At 52.7% G+C, this 25,024-nt stretch overlaps 1 protein-coding gene across 3 annotated transcripts in view; it reads left to right on the top strand.

The window, feature by feature from the left end:
* PTP4A3 (protein tyrosine phosphatase 4A3) overlaps positions 1-9,497 on the top strand; it is a 36,701-nt gene extending 27,204 nt beyond the window's left edge. For all 3 annotated transcript variants that reach the window (XM_084508471.1, XM_084508472.1, XM_084508473.1), the window contains exons 2-6: positions 1,121-1,915; positions 3,313-3,405; positions 6,700-6,830; positions 7,413-7,487; positions 7,997-9,497. In XM_084508471.1, the coding sequence (XP_084364597.1) occupies positions 1,811-1,915; positions 3,313-3,405; positions 6,700-6,830; positions 7,413-7,487; positions 7,997-8,114 (522 nt within the window). In that variant the 5' untranslated portion in view covers positions 1,121-1,810 and the 3' untranslated portion in view covers positions 8,115-9,497. The remainder of the gene's footprint in view (positions 1-1,120; positions 1,916-3,312; positions 3,406-6,699; positions 6,831-7,412; positions 7,488-7,996) is intronic.
* The last annotated feature ends 15,527 nt before the right edge of the window (positions 9,498-25,024 follow it).

Here is a 25,024-nt window from a genome sequence, read left to right as displayed (position 1 = left end):
GCAGCCGCTGACCCAGGGATGGGACAGGCTTCAAAACAAGAGTCTGGTGGGTGATGATCTTGGAAAACACCGGGTTTCTCTAAGCCCAGCACGGGGCTTGTGGTGTCCTCATCTTCCTCCAGATCCATCCTCTCGTGGCTGTTCGCCTGGTGGTCGTCGTATTGGGTTTTGCTCCCCCTGGTTTAACCTCATGGAGAGGAGGCTGGGTGGCCAGGGAGATATTTAAGGCTGAATTTTGCTGATCATGCCCAACTTTGGGTGCTCTTGTGCCCCATGGGAGGGTGCTGTGGCTGGGAAGGACCTGGCTTCTAGGCAAACCCCGTGGCTTTCTCCTTGCCATCACCAACACGAAGGCAAAGAGGTGTCCCCGTGCTGCCGGGGTACCCCGTGAGTAGCGATGTGCCGGCAGCGGGGCGAACGAAGGAGCATCCAACCCCAGCAGCAGCAAAACCACCCGCCTCCCACCCCCTCCTCCGCCAACCCCCCTCAAAAAAAAGCTCATTTGCAGGCGGCTTAGTGGGCCTAAGAGCATTAGGGATGCATTTGGTTGACATTAGCCGCTCGAGTCGCGCCGGGAGCGTGTGGCTGCTTAGGGGCAGGCTGGGCACGTTGTGCGCAGTGCCGAGGTTGCCGGGACACTCGGGTAAGGTCCGGAGGGATGGGATGGGTGAGAAATCGGGGTGCTGCCCCGACACGCCGCCCCCACGGGGGTGCTGTCGGGGTGGTTACGAAAACGCCGCCGAGTTGCGTAAAAAGGCGGGCGGCTGCGGAGGGATTGGGGCGAGCACGTGCCGGCCGGCACAGCCCGCACCCACGGGGCAGGAACGCCAGGACCCCTCGCCCTTCACCACCTCGGAGCCTCCTCATCCTCCTCCTTGCACCTCTGAGTGTCACCCGAACGTCAGAGCAGGCTAGGGATGCTCATCGGGGATGCAGGTTCTGGCACAAGTCATTAGGGCAGCGAGCCCCATCCACTTGATGCAAATAGGGTTTTATCTCCGCGTCCCCATCCCATCCACCGCGAAGCTTTTGGAGACACGGAGAGCGGTGCCGGGGGTTCCTTTGGTTTGATTCACGGGGCTGCCCTGACCTCTGCCTTTTACTTTCCCTCCCCTTACAGCCTCGCTCTCCGCCGGGATTTATGGAGGTGCTGAGAAGCAGCTTTGAGCACTGCAGCCCCCGGCCGCCTCGCCTCGCCCGGCGTCCCGACCTTCGGATTTAACCATTCAAGGCTCCCGTGCATGGATTGCCCGAGCCAGGCACCGCTGCCGGCCACCGCCGCCGCCGCCCCGTAGGCTCCCGGCCCCCCTTGCCGTCCCCAAGTACTCCACATACCCCGATGGGGTAACGTGACGGGGCCACCCCCGTGCCACCACCATCCCCATACGCAGAGGCCTTTCTAGAGCGCGGCACCGGAGGCGACAGCCGCTCGCCATTGCACACGCCGAGGACGCCGACACTACAGCAAAGGGATTTTTATTTTGGTTTTTTTGTTCTTTTTTTTTTTTTGTAATTATTATTATTATTATTATCATTAATATTATTACTACCGTTTGGCTTTCACCCCGGGGGGGCTTGCGGTGTGTCGAGGAAGCCGGCGCACTCCCAGGAGCTGGGATTATTTGCACAACGTTTGTACATTGAGTTCTCGATCCTGTTTTTGGTGTTTTTTCGTTTTTGTTTTTGTTTTTTAAAGCGCAGAGCGGTGTTGGGTTTTCTTTTCCCCTCCACGCCACGCTTTTCTTGGTTTTTTTCCCACCCCCCCCCCACCATCAGCATCACCTCTGCGTCACCGTCCTCCCATCCCACCATGGCCCGGATGAACCGCCCTGCGCCGGTGGAGGTCTGCTACAAAAACATGAGGTTCCTCATCACCCACAACCCCACCAACGCCACACTCAGCACCTTCTTGGAGGTAAGAAGGGTCGTGATCCCGTTGCACTCTTGGGGGGATTAAAGCTGCAGTCGGCTCATTGGGATGCAATGGGGATGGATCGCGGGGTAGCTCATCCATAGGACACCAGCGCAATCCTATTGGTACCCCCCATCCCGATGGCATCCTGGACGAGGTCCTTATCATCACCAGCTTTTTAGGGCAGGATATTTTGGAGGACCATGAGTGTGGGGTTTTTCAGAGCTTCACCATCCCCATTGCATCCCCTGCCAGCTCCAGCAAAACATCACCTTTTGCAGTGAGATGCGCAAACGCACGCAACCTCCCCGGCGTCTCGACAAAGTATTTCCCACCCCAAATATCCCAGCACCTCCAAGAGAGCAGGAAAACCCCCCATACCCAAAAAAACACACGTGAGCACCAGGGACATGTGTGAACACGAGGGAGAAATCCGAAACAGCCACCGCACACTGGTGGCATAATTCCCGTTCCTTCCAGCCGCTGCGATTTCTGGCTGAGCGCACGGGGATTCGCCGCGGTTTGGCAGCCCTGCGCTGGGCAGGGATCAGCAGGATCATCCGAGCCCCCGGCCCGTCACGAGCAGGCACCGGGATGATCTCAGGCGGCGCCCAGCCGGGGCTGATACGCCGGCACGTAATCCAGGGGCAAGCCGTGCCACGGGTGCTAAGCCCGGCTGGAAGGAGCCCAAGTCCCGGCGTGCCCGCAGCGCGTTCGAGTAATTAACTGGCGGGGTACGGCAGCAAAACGCCTTCGTCAGTCCCAAAGAAGCCCCGGGCAAGATGCTGAGTGGGTTCAGAGGGGTGTGCCAAGCCCTCATCCATCTCCACGCGCTTCTGCAGGGGGAGTTTAAACCTTGCTGAGCACCACTAACACCTCTTTTGGAGGATTTGTCCCTTTTTCGGCGATTTTTCTTTGGGGCATGCACTGCAGCTCTGCATCGTGTCCCATGCTCTGGGTTTTGCTCTTGGTGCCGGGACCTCAGGTGCTATTTTAGTCCTGGTCTTTTAATCCTCCCATTTTGTGGTCCTGGTCTTTGTCTTTGGTGCTTGCATGGGAAATTTGATGTGTTTCCAAATCCCTTCGTGGCTTTAAAATTAAATGGCTCCATTGGCGCTCTAGATTAAAAATCCATCCCCGTGCCCATGCAAGGGGTTTGGTGCCCCGGGGTTTACAGTTTCCTTGGGATTTGTTTTAATGTTTCCTTCCCAGGCCAAGCAGACCATGAGAATTTCTGCTCTAGCATCCAGAGAGGTGGGAGTGATGCAGTTGTAGGGGATTTGTGGGTCTGTGTGGTCGTCACAGGGCTCGGCCATGTTGGGGACAACCAGAGTGCATCCCAGTGGGGTTTTTCCAGTTCTGCCTGTCCTAAGACCCCCCCGTCTCCTTTCCCCCCCCAGGATCTGAAGAAGTACGGTGCCACCACGGTTGTGCGAGTGTGCGAAGTGACCTACGACAAGACCCCCCTGGAGAAGGACGGCATCACCGTCATGGTAGGTGGACACCAGAGGGACACCCCCGTCCGTGTCCCCCACGTCCCACGGCTCCAAAAAGCAATGAGGCTCCACAGGGGGACACACAGGAGCTCGGGGTCCCCCCAGTCCCATAGGGTAGCACCAGACAATGATGCTTTACCCTCAGCATCTCTGCTTCATGTCCGTGCACGAAGAGGGGCTTAAAAATGAGCAAGCTCCTTGCTGGGAAAGCTGGAAGTATCTGGGCTGTGTTCAGGATGGATATAGGGGGTGGCGAGGGAGAGGTTTGTGGGTTTGGTGCAATTATTGCCTTTCCAAGGTACCGCAGGAGCTTTTGGAGGTTTGGTTGTGCTGAGCTGCAGGCTCCCTGCCATGCAGCTGAGGCTTCCCACTGAGCGGGATTTCTGCAGCAAAGCTCCCCCCGCAGCCGGCGCAGGGAGTGTTTGAACAAGCGGGGGGAAATTCTTTTCAAAACAAATGAAAAATCACAGGCTTTCCTTGGTCGGCGGAGGGAAAAAAGCTCCAAACAGGAGAAACTCAGCTTGCTTTGAATCCAGCCCGCAGCGATCCAGGCGTTTGCTTACCAGGAGGAGAGAGATGAGGATGATTTACAAAGCTGAGCCCCAGACCCCATCCCCAGGGTCTGCTCGGCATCCCTCCTTCGGCACAGATCGTGTGCGTGCCCTGGAGCTTGAAGGCAGGGTTTGAAGCCCAACTTTGGCCTCGGGGAGAGGCGGGCGAGCTCCCCGCTTGCCGGCGTCGGGCTGAAATTGGGCTGGTGCTTTAAAAAAAGAAAGCAGTGCCCACGCAGCCGAAACTGTGACTCATGCAGCCGAGCCCGCAGCTGCCTGCGCTGCCCGGCGCTGGGGCTTGGGAGCAGCCACGAGAGCCACCGAGCCCACGTGGAAGGTGCACATCGTTCCCGTTACCCTCGGCGATCCCATTACCCCTTACCTAAGGGGGATTAGGAATCGGGGGGCTTTTTTGCTCTTTTTTTTTTCTGGGGAATCAAGGGGAGCGAGCAAGGAGAAGGAAGGCAAGGATGCTGAGCTGGCAGATCCCAAGCTGTATCTCGCTGATAAATAATTGGAGGTGATGTCAGGCGAGATTGCCGTGCCGGGGATTTGGCACCGGGTGAGCTGGGAGCCGCTTCCCAGCCTCGGGGGGCAGTGAGAAATGGGAGGAAAACAGCAGAGGAGCTTTCGGGGGGGATATGGGGCACCCCCGTCCTGCCCTTCGCAGAGCAGGCAGGTGGTTTTTGGTGGGCTCCAGCCTTTCCCCAGCTGAAACACGAGGGTGTTCTCCCTGTTGGGAAGGGTCTGGGGAGCCCCACTTGCTGGTGTGGGGAGATGGAGAGTTCTCGCTATATAAGATACACCCTAGATATAAGGGATATCCTAGATATCAATAGAGATATACCCTAAATATAAGGGATATCCTAAATATCAATATAGATATACCCTAGATATAAAGAATATCCTAGATATCAGTTATACCCTAGATATAAGGGATATCCTAGATATCAATAGAGATATACCCTAAATATAAGGGATATCCTAAATATCGATATAGATATACCCTAGATATAAAGGATGTCCTAAATATCAGCATAGACATATCCTAGATACAAGGGATATCCCAGATATCAGTATAGATATACCCTAGATATAAGGTATAATCCTAGATATCAGTATAGACATACCCTAGATATAAGGGATATCCTAGATATCAATATAGACATACCCTAGGTATAAGACATCCTATATATATAGATATATATCCTATATGTAAGATACATGTATAGATAGATACAAATGCATCTTTTATATAAGATACATTCTAGATGTAGGGAGATAAATATCCTATATGTATACCTATATATCCTATATATAGGATATACCTATATCCTAGATATATACCTATATCTTATAGAGAGATACCTATTTCCCAGGTATAGAACCTCAGCCTGAAGGACTCCAGCCACAAATGTGGTGAAAAACAGAATTTGGTCTGTAAGACAGGAGAGACTGTGCCCTACGTATGCATCCTATATGTGGGATATCGCTGTCACTCTCTAAGATATGGCCTATATAGGAAGGTGTCTACATCCTATATCTACGATATCCTGTAGGACATGATAGATATATCTTACATAGAGAGATAGCTATAGGTAGAGGTGATATCTATAGATATCATCAAACCATGATGATTCTGTCCCCGTGCTTCCCATCGCTCATATTTCTCTTCATCCCATCCAAGTGATGCTCTCCTGCCCACCCCTGCCTCACAACCCACTTTCCTCCTGCCAAAAAAAAAAAAACATTTGGGGATAGAAACGGCCCCATTTTGGGAGCGATGTGCAACCCCAACTGGTGGTCAGTGCCCATAGGGAGAGAGCATCCCTTCCCCAAAACACATTCAAAGGCAAGGAGGAGGATGCTTTTTCCCCCCAGGAGCAGAGCCTGGTTGGGAAAGTGTAGCAGCACTTTACCTGCTACATCACCAAAGCCTTATGTTGAGTCTGTGCAGCTCAAGGAGCTTTTCTGATGGCCAGGAACACGCTGTGGCAGCGAGAGCAAAGCCTGCCGTTTGGCTCTTGCCCCCAGCAGCCTTTTGGAAAATCAATTTTCTTTCATTTTTGTTCCTTAATAGCCTTCCCGTAAGGATGCTGTTTAAATGACCCCATTTGAAGGGTCTCCCTCTGGAAGGACAGAGCCCTTCAGCTTCTGCTAGAGTTACAGAGGGGGTCCCCAAAATTGCAGCCTCCCAGATGGCCCAGGCATCCTTTCCAGGCTGTGTATTTGCTTCCTCCTCACCTTTCTACAGCAGGCTGGATTTTGGAAGTGGGAGATGTTGGCTGTGTCCTGATCACCTTTGTTAAATTTCCTGCAAAGTGGCTTGGTGCTCCTGGCACTGGGTGTGTCGGTGAGGGAAAGGATGGGGCTCGCAGCGTGGCTGCCAAATGCAAATGTGTTTGAGTGAAACCCCAAATGAGCTTGGAGGAGGCACACAACGGGCTGTGGAGGCAGGAGGATGTGGGGACAGGACCACGCTGGAGGCTATATAGGTGCTTCTGAAGGATGAGCCTGTTCCTAAATGGAAGACCCTGAGCCTAACACCATCCACCCACAAAACCCTGAGCCAAAGCAGTGCTGCAAAACCCCAAACCCACTCCTATCCCCAGCTGGCTGCACCCTGAGCTCAATTCCCAGCACACAGCGTCTCCCCAGGATAAAAGCAATCCCCTCTGGCTTTCCCCGCGGGGATCTGACGGTGGTTTTCTCTTTTCCCATCCTTCCCCCGTTCCCGCAGGACTGGCCGTTCGATGACGGAGCGCCTCCTCCCAGCAAGATCGTGGAAGACTGGCTCAACTTGCTCAAGACCAAGTTCTGCGAAGACCCCGGCTGCTGCGTGGCCGTGCACTGCGTGGCCGGCTTGGGGCGGTAAGTCAGAGCCCAGCAGGAAAAACCTCCCTGTTTCCCCAATCCTGTCCCATTTTTATGCAGGGATTTTGCAGCAGCGGAGATGTTGGGAATAGGCAGTGATGTGCTGCTTCCTGAGCTCCTCCTTGCTCTTCTTGCCTCCTAATTTTGGGTACCGGGGGGTACCGGGGATGCTCGGTGCTGTGCTGCGATTGCCCAGCAGTGGTTTTGCTTCTGTAATCTTCTTGCAGTGCTTCCACTGAGAGCAGGAGCCCCTGCTGCAGGTTGGGGCTGTGCTTTGCATATATATTTGGATCTGCTTGTACAAAGATTTGCTTCCAAAATCCTTCCTCTCATGAAAAGAGCAGCAAAAAGCTGCCAGCTCCGTCCTGTGGGTTTGACCTCCAGGGTCAGCCACTCTTTGGGGCAGCATTTGCAGCTGTAAATTTTAATTTACAAATTAAAATCCGGAGCTGGCAACTGCCCACAAAACCGCTGTCACAGCCCCATGGTCCCCACAATGTCACCACCCCAGGACGGAGCATGAGCTCCTGGATTTGGGCTGCGTGGCAGGGGGGTGACCGTCCTGCCGTTGCCTTACAGCGCTCCTGTCCTCGTGGCACTGGCCTTGATCGAGAGCGGGATGAAGTACGAGGACGCCATCCAGTTCATCCGACAGTAAGTGCCCCAGCAAGCAGTGTTTCAGCACACAAACCTGGTTGGGGTGGGAAGGGACCTCTGGGGCCATCTGCTCCAGCCCCTGCTCAAGCAGGGCCACCTCTAGCAGGGTGCCCAGGACCACGTCCTGGTGGCTTTTGAAGGTCTCCAAGGAGGGAGAAAGCAGCCCTGCTCCAAGGGCATTGAAAGATCTGGCGCAGCTCAGCTTTTGGGAGGTTCCTGTTGGAGGAGTCTGTGCCTTCATGCCATCCTGCAGCGTAGGATTTTAGGGTGACTCCAAACAAATCCACCTCCATGCCCTTGCCCAGGGCACTTGCAAGGAGCTTGCACTGATGGGACCCGGTGCCACTGCTGGGGTTTGTCCCCATCGCCGTCCCTGCAGGATGCACGCAGCTTCAGCCTCCAAAATCCCAAACTGTGGCTCCGGACAGGGGATTTTGGCCCCACAACGGGTGAGTTCGGAAGGGTCTCGCCCCGCACTAACCCCCCTCTTTTCTCATTCCCCGCAGGAAGCGCAGAGGAGCCATCAACAGCAAGCAGCTGACGTACTTGGAAAAATACCGACCAAAGCAGAGACTCCGATTTAAGGACCCTCATAACCACAAGAACAAATGCTGCATCATGTAACCTCAACGACCTCTTGCCAAAACCCGTGCACACAGACACCCCAGGCACTCGCACGCGTCCCCCTCCCTCCTCCCAGCCCCGCGCACCCCACGCACTGCCCCGCTCGCGGACCCCGCTAATAGGGGTCGGGGTTTTGGGGGGATATGGAGCACCCCCGATGTGTGCCGGCACCCGGAACACGCTCACCTTGCGGAATCCCCCCCCAAAAAAAGGATGCTCGGTCCAGTCAAAGCCCCGAGGAGCGAAGGCGGTGCTGCCCTTTGACTCCCGGTGCTAGCAGGCAATTAGTTCCCGTGGTGCCGGTTCTCTGTCGCCTTCCTCCTCCTCTTCCTCCTCCCCTTCCCCTCTTGTTGCACTGAGAGCAAGTCCCGGCATGAGGAGGGATGGATGGGCACGGGGGCACTTGGTTTTGGGGGATGCAGGCCGGGCTGTGCCAGCCAAGGAGGGATGGGGAGCAGGAGGGCCGGGGCACCCCAAATAAAAACCCTTTCCCACCTCTTCCCTAAAAATAAGGGCTGCAGCAGCAGGGATAGGGGTGGTGATGGGAAGGAGGGAAGAAGGGGGTTCGTAGCATGGTGCTGGCCCTGTGGCCTCAGGAAGGGCTAAGCTAAGCCCCCCCAGCACCATTCCCTTTCTCCTGCCCCCCTTTCCATCACCATCTCCCTGCGGGGCTCGCGGGGGGCTCGCAGCCCCTCCAGGTCCCGCAGGGCTGCAGCGAAGGCAGGGGCACCAGGAAATTTGGGGATCGTGGCAGGGCTTTGAGGCACCCAGCTTTTGGGGATGCAGAGTCAGCGCTGGGTCCCTCCAAATGCGGGGTGCTCGTATTTATAGCTTCCAAACTCAAAGGAGAGGGTGGTGGTTTCTCTCTCCCCGCGTCCCCCCAGCTGAGCTCGCAGCGATGCTGCAGCACCGAGCGTGTGCTCAGCATCTTTCCCATTGCATCCCCAAGCCACGGGGCAAACCCAAATTCTGGCCGTGATGCCCTGGGAACACAAAAGTGCATCTCGGGGCACATCCACATCCTCCAGCACAGCGTTTGCTGGCCGAAGGGCCAGGCTGCAGCTTTCCTGGGGGATTTGGAGTGCTCCTGGCAAGAGCGCGTCACCAAATTTTGCACCTGCCTTTCCCCTCTCCTCCCACGTGGCATCTGCACCGTGTGTGCTTGGCACCCCAAAAAGCCTTGGTGCGTGCCATGGGGTGGGAGCAGAGCTGCCCCCGAGCCGGGACGTGAAACATCTCTCAACTTTCTGCCTTTGAACGCTTGCAGCAGCGGGAGCGGTGGGCACATAGGGGGCACAGGGGTGGTTTTTTTTTTTTTCTTTTGATGAGGGTAAGAAGAAATTTGCTAATTAAAGGAAAAAAAAAAAAAGTTTGTCTTCCGCACGTCCTCTGGCCTTTCTTTCTCCCATCACTGCCCTGCAGAGCTCGGTAGGTGACCCACAGCCACCCAGACTCATCCTCAGCACCATCGGGGTGGGACAGCCCATGGGGTGGGACTGCCCACGCTCCCTTGGGTTTCTCTGCCCCTTTCCAGGCTGTCAGTGCCCACATCTCATGGGGAAGGTGATGGTGGCTGAAAGGTGATAAGGTGAGCTGATAAAAGCTGTATCTTGTATTAAAACAATCCCTCTGAGCCAGCATCCCTTTCCTGCTGATTTTCCCAATCATGTCCTGCTGCTAAAATAGGTGCTGTGGCTGCCGCCTCGACCCCAGAGGTGTTAGGAGGGAGCTCAGCACTGCGACAAGGGCGACCCCAATCCCTCTTGGACCTGTGGAAGGTTTAGGATAAGACTGGGAACCACCACTGAGGGTACGGAGGTGTTTCTGCCCTGGCAAAGGGAGGAGAAATGTTCTCACCCATGCTCACAGGAGCATTGCACGTCAGATCGCCCGGGGCAAGATTTTGGGGGTAACGCAGGGAGGGAGGCAGGCTTGGCGGCGCTTCTTCGCTTCATGTAGCATCCACCCGACACCTTAAAAATAGGGAGCTTTTAGCATTAAGAGCAGTCCTTGACCTGGAAAAATCCACCTGGCCAAATCCTGAGCACCCCTGGCCGGCAGAGCAGCGCCTTGATGTCCTCCGGTTTTGTGAGTCACTGCGAAAGAAACCATGCTGCTTTAATTGCCCTACTTTTTTCTTCTTTTTTTCCCCTTTTTTCATTTTTTCTGTTTGAATGGATGTGTTCCCCCTGTCCTGGAACTTGCTGTCACCTCCCGCATGCTGCTCCGTGGACAGGACACCCAGGAGCTGCCACCCTTGCATGGAGGCTTTGAGACCTCTCCATGTTGAACTGCCAAATATTTGGGATTTTTTTTTTTGTTTGCTTTTTTTTTTTTTTTGGACTTGGGCTCCTACCTCTGAGGTACCAGCTCCTTGATGTTTCGGCACAAAGCCAGTTACAGAAACAACAGGCTATGGAAATGGAGGGGTCTTCCACTTGGGTTTGGGGTAAGAAATCTCAGATAACCCAATTCTTTCCATGTCTTGGGACAGTAAAGGGGAAAGTTGGAGCTCAGTAGATATGCAGTGCCTGAGCGAGTCCCAAGTGACCAAGAGCTCATGATTTGGGTTGATTTTAGGGTCCCTTTTTATGGTAATCTAATCCCTGTCTCACCTCAAATGCCGAGACATGTTGAAAAGAGAAAGGTAAAAAATCCAACACGTTTACCAGTTCTGTTACTGCTCTTGTTGTCTCCATTGGGTCTTGCAGAAGTCCTAGGGAATTAACACACCATGGCTTTGGCTGCAAGGAAACCACGTTTGCCTGCCCTTATCTGCAGAGGCAAAGGCACAAATTGGGTTTTAGCCTTCTGCACCCCTATCCCCCCTCCATGGAAACCCTCCATCTGTCCAGCATCCGAAGGGACTCATCTCCAAACCTCCTACAAGGTCTCCAGAGACCCAAGCAATGGCAAAACCATCAAGCCAAGAGCTCGTAGGCTTTGCCCAGGAGTAAATCATGGCTGAATATCACATGGGGGATAAACCCAAGCAGGAATTCATGGTTGGAAGGACAACGTGGCCATTAAAAATGGGCAGCTCTTTGCTTAGGGAAGGTCTGGTGGCAGACTTTGCATTTGTAAATTCATATTCTTAATCTTGAAGCTTGGGCTAAGAGCATCGGATGAGGTTTATGAGTAACAGATTCTCCAAGGATGCAAAGGGTCTTGCTCTAGCTACAACAGAATGAGTCAATTTATTTTATTTTATTTTTCTTGGGTTTGTTTGTTGTTATGTTTGTTTTGTTTTTGTTTTTTTTATTCGTCCCAGTGGGGAAACACCCAGGGAGATTCATGACTTTCATACAGTTTCCAGGGGCTTCTATCTCATTTCCTTCCAGCGGGCAGGGTAGCTGCAGTTCGGCGGGTGGCTTTGGATGGGATGCTGGCTGGTGGGAGAAAAATGGGTCCAGTTTCTTTGCACGGTAGGGGTCATGGGCCCGTTGTGATCCCACTCACAGGCTCCAGCAGACATTCCCGGGGAGGGGGGCGTTTCTCTGCACTCGGTTTCCCTTTAGACAACGATCTCCAAATGAACCCTCTACTTCCCCGCTGTTTCTTTCTGTGCAACAAAGGACTGAATATTTTCCTTTTTAACTCCGTGGGCAATCGTAGTAGTATGTAGATTAAGCCCAGATGATTTTTTTTTTTTTTTCGGTCTGAGCCATAGCTAAGTTATTGTACCCAATGCTTTTTGTATCAGGCGGCATCACTTTGAATATGCAGATGAGGTATAGGATCTTGACACTTTATAACTTTTTTTAAAAAGAAACTTGTCTGTTTACTTATGTCTTGTGTAAAAAGGAAAAAAAAAATGTATGCCTTTTAGTTATCACTTTTTTTTTTTTTTTTTTTTTTTGAGTTCTATGAAATTACAGTGGTTTCACTCCAGCAGCGGCGAAATAAAAAGCGTTTCACTGTTTTGTACATCCCTGTGTGCTGCAGTGCTGCTAGGGTCGGTGGAGGGGTGCACAAGGAGGGTGTATTGGGGTCCTTGGCTGGCATCTTCAGCCCTCTCTTGTTCCTCCCAGATGCATCCCAGCTACATTCCCTGGGATATTTTTACTTGTCTCATCCCCCTGCCCTTTTCTCAGGGCTCCCAGGACAGATAACGGAGGTGGCTGGGAAAGGGTAGGACCTACTGTGACCTACTGAGACCCCGGAGCACATGCTTGATTAATCACATGCTCGATTGCCAAAGCATGTCATGGTTTGTAGGTATCTGCCTCGTCATCAAATAATCGGCATAAGGAAAGCCCACGCACATGTCCTGATCCAGTGCCTAGCATGTCTCAGCTGATGGAGTTGGACAAATGCTGTTGCTACTAATGCTGTAAGGTCCAGAGATGCCTTATCCCATATAGAAAGAGCTGGCTCCATGGCAAGGCTGTAGTGTAGCAAAGCTGACCACCCAATGGTCCTGGTTGAGGCCCCAGAGGACCATGGCTACTAAACTATACTGTGGAAAACCCTTGAGGTGACCTGTGCAGTGAGTAGCCCTTGTACCAGAAACACCAAATACTTGGGTCTACAATGACCAGTCTCCCTGGGCCCTATAATGAAGCAGCAATGGGAGAAACCAGCTCCCAAATAACCATCACCCACCAGCATGACCGGGGATGGGTTGGGAGCCTGGGCAGGGACTGCAGTTGGAGAGGTGGTGGCTGCTTCTCCCTCTCCTGCTTCTTCTCCCATTATAGACCAGTCAAACAGCTAAATCTACTGGGTGGAGAACAGCCACTGTGACTGAAGGCTTGGGGCAGCATCCTCCAGTTGAGCAACACCAGACACGTTGACCTCAGTCCACCCAGGAAGGCAGACTGGGTGGACTGGTCAGCACACCACCAAGGAGGAGACAGGCTGGATGTCTGGGCAGGCTGTCTGCTGGCAAGAAGAGGACTTTTGCAGGGAGGCCGTGGTGTCCAAGCCCTTGGAGGAGTTTAAGAACAGGGCTTATGTTTTGCCCCATCCAAGTTCAGGACATGAGGATGACCGCTGCCATGTGGTTTTTATCCCAAGCCACGCTAATGCTCTGGGGTCAGCTGTGGTCAGCCCAGCCCCTCTCCAGGCTCAGGACACACTGAACAAATTAAAACTGCTGAGATAACTGAGCTAGGCATGACATGGGCACTCAGAGACATGACGGATATCTCAGCATTGCTACAGGAATTGGAATGTGTTTTCTATGGGAAAATAACTTCCCTCGACTGGGAGAGGGGGAAGGTTGAAATGGTCAGGACTCATAATGTTTTCTGCAGGACAGGAGCTTTGGAAGATATTAAATGGGTTTTACGTACCGACTCTCACCATCTGGGCCAAATTATGGACCCCTCATATGCCTATGGGGACTCCTCGAGAAACCCAGTCACTATGATGTACCAGCTGAGCAGCAGAAGAGGTGGGCTTTAGAATCATAGACTCATTAAGGTTGGAAAAGACCTTAAAGATCATCCGGTCCAACCATCATCCTGCTACCAACATCACCCACTAAACCATGTCCCTAAGCACCAGGCCCAACCTCCCCTCGAACACCCCCAGGGACGGTGACTCCACCACCTCCCTGGACAACCCGTCCCAGTGCCTGACTGCTCTTGCTGAGCAGAAATATCTCCTCATTTCCAACCTGAACCTCCCCTGGCACAACTTGAGGCCATTCCTGGTCCTGTCAGTGGTTACCTGTGAGAAGAGGCCAACCCCCAGCTCCCCACACCTTCCTTTCAGGCAGAGAGCAATGAGGTCTCCCCTGAGCCTCCTCTTCTCCAGACCAAACATCCCCAGCTCCCTCAGCCTCTCCTCACAGGACCTGTGCTCCAGGCCCTTCACCAGCCTCATAGCCCTTCTCTAGACCACTAATCTTAGCAGGGCCAGCAGGCCCAGGAACAGTTTTGACCCTCTCCAGTGAGTGCTGTGCTCTGCAAAGCTCTGCCAAGGGCAAATCTCCACCGGCCTCAGCCCCAGTTAGGGCAGGGAGCACAGGCCCAGGGCTCTCTGCATAGGAAGCTGCTGCAAGGTGGGTGCTGACATTGCTACTTTAAGGAGTGTCGTAGGTTTTCCTTACACTTCCACTGCCAGATTGATGGCTCAGCGTTAGTCTTGATGATTGAACTGTTTGAAACAGGGCTTGTAAGGACCATTTGTCCACCTCTCTGCCCCAATAATTTGAATCCTGAGGACTGGGACTGATTACACCCCACAGGGCACAAGAGCTCCCAACATCACCACGTTCCTACAGGGCCAGTGACAGCAGCAGGTAAAGGAAAGACCTTAGGAAGAAATTCTTCACTCAGAGGGTGGTGAGGCATGGGAATAGGTTGCCCAGAGAAGCTGTGGGTGTCCCATCCCTGGAGGTGTTCAAGACCAGGCCGGATGGGGCTTTGGGCATCCTGGTCTGGTGGGTGGCATCCCTGCCTATGGCACGGTGTTAGAACTGGATGATCTTTAAGGTCACTTCCAACCCCAGCCATCCTCTGATTCTAAGTAATATGTCCAATAGACCATAGCTCAAGCTTTGTTGGAAACACGGGAGTCCACCTAGAAGAGTCACTGCTCACACCTCACCCACATGAGACCTGCTCAGTGCTTCACCACGGGCAGAGACCAGCCATGGGGAACAAAACCAGGCTTTGCTCATGAAACCAGCTGGGTTTTTCACTCTGCCCCCCATGGCCAAGGCAGGAAGGCAAAGACTGGAGGCTCCATGGAGGCCAAGGAGCAGGAGTTTGCAAGAACAGACTGGTAAGGAAGGAAGGCTGACGCTAATTGTGTGAGCTCCTGAGTAATTACAGGGGTTTGGGTGGGGTAAGCAGGGAAGGGGGAAGGAAAGTCCCCTTGCGCTGCTGTAGGCTCGGGGAGACTTTTCGGTGAGATGCTGGCTTGCAAGAAGGGAGAATTGCAGGTCAGATCACACAGGGGCACCGTAGCCAAAGATGTCCTTGGTTCGCCCCAACGCTCCTCAAGCGCTCTGCAAGGCAGATCCTTATCTCCCCACCCGCTTTGAACCAGGCAGCTGCAAGGGGCACTGCCTCCAGGTTTGTGCAATAAGCAACTGGGCCTTCAATCAGCCTAATTGCTGCCTCGCCTCCCCACCAGAAGGGCCAGGGGGACTTCTTGAACGCAAGCATGTGTGCTGGAGGAACACCCGCCCGCACTCCTGCCCGTACATGCTGTCTCCTACCTGCCTGCATTCCTCCTCACCCTCCGTCGCCAAAAATCGTGCACCCCTTTGCAGGCCAGCCCCTGACTCTGTTCCGGGCCAGGCTGGTGCCTCTCCACGTGCCCGTCATCAAGAGTAGCACGACAGAAGCCCAGTAAATTGGGGTGTGTGGAAGGGTCTGGGTTGGTCACTCATGGGTCTTGGGATCTCTTCACAACTCACGCCATGGTTGGTGGAGGAGTGGGTACCTGTGAGCCCTACCAAAACCACGTATCTCAGAGCCTTCAGTCATGACAGAACCAAATTTGGTGAGATCCAGCCAGCTCAAGGTGAGCATCCATCACATGGTCTCATCCCCACCTCTCCAGTCAGCAGATATCAAGTCAAGAGTTGATACCAGAGACTCGGGAGAGTCCAAACTTCTGCAGATATCCAGCTAACATGGAGACAACCACGCTGGAGACCCACAAAGCCTTGGGAGATAACCCATCACTCTAAACTCACTCCACAACATTATTAAACCACGTCAGAAAGCCAGCTCTCAGCAGAGCCATGGAGGAAAAAGCAGCAGGGACTTCAGTGTAGCCATGGTCCAGGTTCATGAAACCGGATGAAAAATGCTTCATGAGGGCCACTTTGGCCCCTGTTTGCAGCACGCTGAGCTGTGACAAAACCTTCCCTTGCTTTTTTTTCAATGTCAAAGCCAACACCACCTTGTTTTGGGCATAACACCTCTCTCACTGTTCCCATCCAACTGCTCGGGGTTCGCAACATCTCCACCTGAGGACATGGAGCTGTCTGCAAAGGGACTTCCACCAACAACACCACCAGCATCAGGGAGAGGCTGTGAGGTGATGGCAGGCTGCAGGGGTGAAGGTCCCTCATCCCCCCAGGGTCTGGGGAGCTTTGTGGGGCCGGGGCACATATCAGGCACAGGAGGATGGGAGGTGCTGCCCCACTTGCGTTGTGGTATCTGGAAACTCCCGTGTTCCTGAGGACGAAAATGTAGGGCAGATCTTGGGTTGGGAAGAAAATTAAAATGTTCTCAAGAAATGCAGCTAAAAAGTCAAGTGAGAAATTAAGTGCTGCTTGGCAGAGGTACAGGGACTTGGATCGCCGGAGGTGGGTTTTGCCCTGGGAGCTTTCCCTGCAAACAGAGCAAGGAGGGGAAAGAGAAATGCTTTGCCCAGACACATGCCACCAGCCCCATGGTTCAGAAGGGATTTTTGCAAATCGCTGCTCCTTGACGTGACCATGCCAGGGAGTCATGCTGCCCTGCTCACCAGGCAGGACCCGAGGGCAGAGAACTCATTTCAACCATCAGGGAGAAAAAATATTTGAGTGGCAGGAGGGGAAGAGGCTTGCACAGAGCCTGGAAAGGGCTGAGTCATTTGCTGACGGTGTCAGCAGCCAAGGAGAAAGTGCTGCTGCCAAACAGCCACCTGGATCTGTGTCAGAGCATCCTTTAAAAAAAATTATAATAAAAATTTAAACTGACAGCCTCTCCCGCATCCCGGCGGAGAGCTACGTGTGCAGCCGGGGAGTTCCCTGCAGAAAGCAGCGGCGGTGGAAAATGCCCATCCCTGGCTGCAGGTGCTGGTTTCTGTTGCAACACCTCCCTTGGGGCTTGCGGAGCAGGGGAGGCTGCACAGCTCTCCCACAGGAACCGGGCAGCCTCCAGGGACGTGTCACGGCCAAACCGGGGCTTGGGCCAAGGACCGGGGGTGGGAGATAATTAGAGAGCTGCCAGCTGGGTGCCGGGAGGAGCGCGATGCGAGGGCTGCCTCCGCCTCTCAGGACAACCACAGCACTGGATGCGCTGCTGACTTCAGCCCAGAACCGACTCTTGGTGGGTGATAGAGGGCAGAAGTTTGGGGTGCCTGGCTCAAGGCATTGAGAGGAGTCTTGATTTTGGTGTGTGGATGCTCAGCACCCCGAAGCAGGGCTGTAAGCAAGAGGGATCATGACAATTCACTGGGTGCTGCCAAATACCAGGGGCAAAGGTCTTGGGGCTCCTTCTGGGTTTCAAACCTTCCACATATGTTTATTTGGGGGGAGAAAAAACAATTCGGTAGTGCATAAAACATACAAAACCAGCACAAAAACAGCCTGCTGTGACATCTGTATCTACCCCACCTGTAACCAAGTGACCCAGACATGAAGTGAGGCTGAGTCCTTGTGGCTGCAGCTCCACAGCCTGTTAAATCTGCACTCCCCATCCTAGGAGGGTCTCGGGACAAAGCCCTGAGCAGCCTGGGCTGACCCCAGTAGCTGACCCTGCTTTGAGCAGGAGGCTGGACTGGAGACCTCCAGGGGTCCCACAATGATCCCAGAAGAGAAAAAAACATATATATCTTACATCTCAGAGGATACAAAGCTGCAAGAGATTCCAGTTTCCTCTTGGGACTTGCACCTTCTCCTGAAGCTGTGACTGTCTCCTCCAAGATCCAAGCTGTAGTAGGGTCAAGGCATCCCCAGCTGTAGAGGGACCTACGTCCAAGCTGCACGCTTCCTACAAACACAATTCACCAATAATTATGAAGGTTCATCTAATCTGACTTTCTGCACAGCATGGTCCATGAAACAACTTTACCAAGCCCATAAAGCTGTATTTGGCTGCAGAGAGCTTTTTTTCTGCAAGCCTACCATGGTCCAAGGGATGGGTGGTTATTTGTTAAGCTGCAGCAGCCTGGTGGGATGTACAAGTCCTAATGCTCTTGCTGTTACCATCATCATCCTCATGGAGAGCGAGCATCAGACCCAAACATTGCACCCAATCCCAGACACCATCAAAAACAGATAAATCACTTTTCTACACATACCCCATACTCAACCTCTCATCTGTTTTCAGTTGAGGGATTTTTTCTCCTAAGATATTTGCATATTTACCAAACACAAAGCTCTGCAAAAAAACGTCTGGCTCCATCAACCATTGCCACACGCTCCATCGTGCCATCAACAAGGCTGAGCTGCACCCCTCAACCCCTCCAGCCTTCACTGGGGTCCTTTTCCCCAGGGATAAAACTTTTCCACCTGGCTGGGCTGAACTCTGCATCCGAATAACCACTCGCTGTGGCTGTCTGTCCGTACCACTCCACTATTTTTAATCCCCTCCTGGCTTCACCAGGAGCAATTCAGGGTTCATTTCCAACATGCTGGTGGGAAATACTGCGTGACTTTGGATTTTCCTCAGAAGAAACAGCTCCAGCCATTAACGACTCCCCATTGATCCTTTTTGAGATCTGTCAGTTGGCCAATGCTTAGCTCATTTCACATATGCGCTATTGATGTTGCGTGGGGCTTTTCTCCCTCCCCTGCAATGCCACGTTGTACAAATCAAACATTTTACAAGCATGTTGCACATGCAGTAATGTTTATGAACCAATCTTACAATCTAAAAGAACAAAATCAAGTCGGTACAACGAGATATTTTCGCCATAAAACCGCGTTGACTGGCATTTTTTATATTACTGTTCTCTATGTTTTTATGAACCAGATCCTAGATCAGACTGTTATTATTAACCATCAGCCTGTTATTATTAGCCTGACATCACTCCTAGACGTGTCTGGCCCATAAAGGCAGCTGAGCTGTTCAGCAGGCTCCCGAGGCTTAGCACCACATTAGTATGGGTCCTGGAGACCGAGAGAAGATGCTGGCCTGCTCATTAAAGCCTTTGCATCTCCCAAGGAGCTGAACTTTAGTCTTGCTCGGGTTGAGCTTCAAGCAGCTGCTCTTTGTCCAAGAACAGGTTTCCTTATTGTGTGCTGAAGTTTTTTGGGAAGCCCAGGTAGGAAGTAGGCGCAATTTGGCTGGGCTCATGCGGGCTCACAGCATCCCCCTGTGGCTTTGTAGAGCTGCCAAGGAGAGGAGGTGGTGGTGGTGGTGAGATGCTCCAGGTGCAGCTGGGTGCTCTTGCAAAGCCCTTTCTGGGTGTTAGCAGCATGCGGTGGGGTCTGACCCACTGGCTGCAGGATGGCAAGGATCGGGTTGGACTCAAGAGTCCAAAATGATGCTGGAGGAGGATATCCCTGCCCTGAGAATCTTGGGAAGACATAGTCCATAAAAAAGGATGTCTCAGGTTCTGGACCCAAGACTGAGCCAGATCCTAGTGCCCAAATCCCACCACTGTCTTTTGGTGTCCGCACCCACCCTAGTTTTTCTCTTCTCCTCCAGCAAACTCATCTGCAACATTAAAAAGCAGCCGGCACAAAGAGCCAGCTGCCCACCCATGCTCTCAGCCTGCCACCAGGGTAGAGAATCAGCGTCCTTAAGGACACAGCCTTGAACAAAAGCCAGGGAATAAACCCAAAACAAGTTCCTCTGCAGCCTGACCTTTTATTGTCCGCACGGGGCTGCCAAACCAAACTGCGCTGCGGGGCCCTCCTGCTCCTTACAAGCTCAGCCCAGATTCCTCCCACCGAGGCTCGCGGGGACTCCCCGGGTGTGAGGAAGACAATGGGGGGGGAGGAAGACAATGGGGTGATCCTCGGGGTGGGCAGACAACAGCCAGGGTGTGTCGCTTCCTCTGCCTCCGTCCAGGGAGGGGACCCAAGGGGGCTGGGACCCGCAGCTCCTGGCAAATGGGAAGGTGAAAGCAGATGCTGTCTTTGAGGTTGATCGTGCCAGGAGGGTGCAGCGGGTTTAATTTTCACCCCTCTGGGGTCTGTTGGGGCCACACCAAAATAAATAAATAAATAAATGTAATTGTCCCGCTATGAATGTCTGGTGCTGGAAGAAAAGCTTAGCTCTGGGCTGTGCTTGCCCTAGAAAATCAATTCCTTGCTTTGCTTTTGCTGCCCTGCGTTTTTCTCCATCACTGTCCTGCTCAGCTTGCGAGCTCCTGAGGACACAGGCAGAGCTTTAGTGGCCGAGGAGCCCTTTGCTTGGGGGAGACAAGCCCTGCTCCCCCCGCTTGCGAGCACGCAGCCAGGGCTTGTCCACATCAGTCGGAGCCGGCTGCCTCCAATTAGCAGCGGGTGATAAATCCAGAAGGGGGAGATGACAACCCGGCGAGATGAATCCAAGCATCCTGCCTTTTCAGTTCCCTTTTGCCCATCACCAGACACGGCCGGGTTTACCCGTTCCTGATGGACTAACCAAACAGGGAACCTGGTTTGTGTCCTCCTCCCAGCCTCACTGTCCTGCTGTTAGTGGAAGGAGATGCCAGAGGTGTCCCCTGTTAATCTGTGGATAGGCTCAGCCCCATTGTCCAGCATGGACACATAGTACCAAGCAGGTGACCCTACCCTGAGCCAATTTGGCTTGGTAGATATTTTGGGTGATGAACCCCCTGGTCCCACAGTCTCCTTTGGCATCAGTGCCTACAAAAAAGGCTGGTGCAATCACAGGCATGATTTGCAGAGGACGTGGGCAGCCAAGAGGAGCGATTCCCAACTTTATTCCCTTGTCCAGCCCTGCACAGGAGAGCTGGGAGCCCTGAAAGCCAGCATGATGTGTGTGATGCTGCATAGAGACCCCACCACGAGGAGCTGTCAGTGCAAGCCCTGGCACCACCATGACACACAGGAACCTGGGCCAGGGCACCCCAAAACATCACCGCTGTGCATTTCCAACGGGAGAGCTGCTGGCATGGGATCAAGGGGAGAGGAAGAGCTTTGGCCAAGCAGACAGGGCGGGGTGGCCCAGCACTGCCCTTCCAGCCCTCCCCGGCCTCTCCCGGCTCAAGGAGCTCCACCCCAGCTCATGTGGAGGCCTGGCTCGGGGCTCAGACTGCTTTTTGTTGTTTTTTTTTGCCCCGTGGTTTTAGGGAGGCTTCGCCCTGATCCTGCCAAGCAGAGGAAGGTTCCCCTCAATGCCATGCTCCCCAAGGGCAGTGGCTGCTTTTCCCCTGAAAATCTGGAGGGAACATAATCTCCTCGAGGGCTTTTCAGCCTCGGCGTCATTTGGGTTGAAACTGCCCAGGATGATTCACATAAATCTTGCTTCTTTAGGAAAACAAGGAAAAAAAAAAAGCCAGGGTGTGGTGTAAAAGCAGCTCACTGTGCCAGCAGCATCCCTGCTGGGTTTGCTAAGCCTTCTCTGGTGGTTTGCAACCCAACTCTGCGACTGGCTCTTTTGGGAGGCTATAAACCATCCTTGGGACTGGCACAGCTTTTGGGATTGCCAGCCCCAGAAGTGATGGAGAGCAGCGTCTGCTCTGCAGACCTCCACAGATGGCTCTGACAGAGCCCAGCCCTGCTCTGAATTCATCCCCTCCAACAAGAAAAAGGGGATTCATGACCATTTCTAAGCTCTGCCCCCCCTAAGCAAAGTGTGCACCTCAGCAGGGAGTTTCATCCCACAGCCTTGTGTTGTCATACTTTGGTTTATGGTGCATTTCCCGTTGCACCAGCCTTTATTGCAGGGAAAAGAAAAATTGGGAGGGGATGTAGGAAATGCAGCCCTAGGGTTTGGGTCAAGGCCAGGGTGGGATGAGTGGTGGAGTGGGGAGGAGAGGAGGACCTCATGGGACGTGGTTTCACAGTGATGCCCGGCTCCATTCGGAGACACCTTGTTCAGGACTGGAGTCTTGTGGAGACATTTCAGATCCTGCCAGCAACCTGGAGAGGCAAAAATCATCATTAGTTGGAGCAGGAGGCAGCGGGTGGGGGTATGGATACAGAGCTGGTAAAGCCTGAAGGTGTGGGGTGCTGCCTTGAGCAGCTGCTCATCTTCCAGCAGATCGCTTCTCCTCCTTTGGAGCAGTCCAGCTCCTGTTTTGGGGCAGAAGCTGTTATTTGGCTGTGTTGGGGCAGTGCCTGGCACAGTGGAGACAGCAAAAGAGCTGTGACATGGAGCACGGGTGGGAAAAAACTGCTCGTCCAGCCATCGTTCCCCTAGCACCACGTGGGGCTGGCCATGCATGGTGCATCAATGCCCTCTTCTGGAGCCATCCCGGCAACATCACACCCCGCAAGGATGGGGCTGAGAACAGCAGGGCTTCCTCCCCATCCCACACAGCCAGGACATGGCCCTAAGACAGAGCTCCCTGGGCTGGAAGAGGGAGAATCGAGAGAGGGAGGCAGAAGGGATGCAATTCCTGATGTGCCAAATTCATTTCCACTTCTTCCCTTCCTCACCAGAAAAGGGTTGGGAAAAGAAAATAAAAACTAAAAAGAAAATAAAAAGAAAAAAAATAAATAAATTTTATAAAGACCAGAACGACCTGGGAGCAATTTTTTGCAGCTCCATTTGGTGCGGATTGTCCTTGGACATGATTCTGTAGGGTCTACCCGAGGCCAACCCCGTCATCTCCAAAGTGGGCCGGGTGAGCAAGCACATTAGCAAGTTGGCAGCTCTCCTTTGTGAGTTTCTTTAAAAAGGAAATTGATAGGATTAATTGTATGTTAATTAAGCACGCCAAACAACCACTGGTGAGACCTGCCACCGTCTTGTGCTGTCATGAAACGCGAGAGCCGTAAAACAGGTCCATGGCTCCGAGTGGGAGTAACAACAACACGGGTTTTGCCCTGCTCCAGCACCGCAGACCCAGCCCAACCCTTCTGCAGGAACAAAACACGCGTTGCAAAATTTTTTTGTGCTGAAATATTTCTGCAGTTTGCTCTCCTGCAAGCGTATCTCGTGCCAGCTGCAGCTGGTGTGGTGTCTTCGGGGCTCAGAAATGTCCCACAAGACTGGGGTGACTTTAGGCAGAAGCAGATCTAGCTTGAGGACTACTATTGAATGGCATGGGGCTGTCTCAGCACAGTTTCCACCACATCTCCTGCCTTTCCTGGCTCATGTGGGTGCCACCGGTGTTACCAAACCTTCCCAAACCACAGTTCTGGGATGTAGAGGTGAGGCAGGTTGATTTGGTTTGGGGTCTATATCTTAATCCCATAATCTGGATGTTCCTTGGGAGGCTTTCTCTGCTTTATCCATTGCGAGTTGAATGGGTAATGATGCCTTGTGTTTATAGGTAGCAATCTGAGGTGCTTGCTTATTGGACTCATGATTAATGGGAACAGATTAAGAGAAGGTGTTGGAACAGTTGTTTCAAGTCTGTTTTCTTTGGGTAAACAACAGAGAATGTCAAATGTCTTTGTCATTGGATCCACCAGGTTTGGGTTCCCTGCTTTCTTGGACTAAGCTAACAACAATTTTCAGGCTGGGGCTCAGATTAAACACAGCACTCAGCCATGTGCTTAAATCTCCTTGGCCTCCATGGCACTTCACTGCAACCTTGTGCAGTTCGCTAAATTTGAGGACCTTGAGTTTTTTGGATAACAAAGATAACATGTCCTTGTCATTGCCATGCTAAGGGTCACTAAGTCATATTGCTGGCTAGCACCAAGCTCTTCATCACTTTGTTCTCTCCGTAAGTGGTGAAATAACTTACAAGGGTATTTTATCTGTTTTTATGTGTAAAAAAAGTCATATGTCCCTTCCATGAGGCTGGTGGAACAGCAACAAGCAAGCCATGCTGATCTCTTTTATTAAGCAAGACTCAGGCCTGCCTCAGCCTGTTGGCTAGCTGGCTGAGAAATGATGAGAGGTGGCTCCCTGCAGAGAAGAGTTCAAGATCTGAGGCATGACTTCGGTGGGCTATGTCCCATTTTGGTGTTCACAGGGCACAAGAGAAGAGCTCCAGCCCCCTTCCTCCTGGAAATGTCCAGGCCTGAATACCAGGACATCTTCAATAGAAGACCAAGTGCCCAGGGAACGTGTGGACTACACTATTGCTGCTGAAGGCCAAATAGTCTTTCCAACATGGTGTGTGCCCACATTAATCAAGCATTTCTGGAACAGTTCTCCATCTTTGGTATTTACTGATGTAACAGTTTATGTCCATACCATCAATGTCTCTTTGTGTCCTGGATAGTGGTTGCGTCCAGCCTGCCCATTGGGAATGCTGTCTGGCCCACATACATTTGGAAATAAGTGGGGAGAATTGCGGGGTTACTGAGTCAAGAGCATGCTAGGGACTCTTTTAACACCTTAACATCCCACTCACCTCCCAGGCAGCTCCTAGCATTCTCATTTATTAGTAAGGATGTACCCAAGGATGTTGGGCAGCCCACTGATAATTGTTCTTTCTGCAATATCCTTCCAGCCAGGCACTTCACACTGGAAGTGAGCGATGGTTTGGAGGCTGGAGGACATAGCCTGGGACTGCTGTTTGGTCTGTGTACTGTTTTTCAGACCCAACATGAAGCAGCATCTCCAGGACTTTCTCCAGGACACCAAGACAAGTGGTTAACCCAAGTGATTTTCAGCCCACCAAAGCCTTCTGGATGCCCAGTGTCAGCAGGCAGAATCCATCCTTCTCTTGCTGTCCTAAGACTCCATCCTTCGTTCTCCACTTCAGCTGCATCCAGCGTGCTCGGAAGGAGCAATCACTGTCCCTCTGCCTTGGCTTTTGTCCCCTGCAGATTGGCATCCACCCCGGAGATGAAACCCCTTGTAGCGTGTGCTCGTTTCTTTTTCCTTGCTCTTGCACTCCCTCTGCTGTCCCAAATGATCTACTGACACAGAGAAATGCTTGTTGCAGAGCTAAACGCAGGGTGTTTTCTGTGTAACAGAAAATGAACCCGTTAATCCGAATTGGAGCTCACCTGTTGTTCAGGAAAAACGGTGTGAGAAATGAAAATGCGACAAGTACAGCCCCAAAATGAGGGGGGCTCAGCTTGAGCAAGAACTTCTTCAAAATCCCAAATTCTCCCATGTGGAATCCCCCATCTCTGGATAAGCTCAAAAGCAATGGCAGCTTTTTCAGTGGTCCAAGAGCCCATCAGTGGGGTTGTCTGAGCTAGCACT

The sequence above is a fragment of the Aythya ferina genome (genome assembly GCF_964211825.1).
Source record: "Aythya ferina genome assembly, chromosome: 2".
NCBI classification, from domain to species: Eukaryota; Metazoa; Chordata; class Aves; order Anseriformes; family Anatidae; genus Aythya; species Aythya ferina.
Note: the sequence above shows the minus strand (reverse complement) of the source record. Positions and strands in the feature narration are given on the sequence as shown.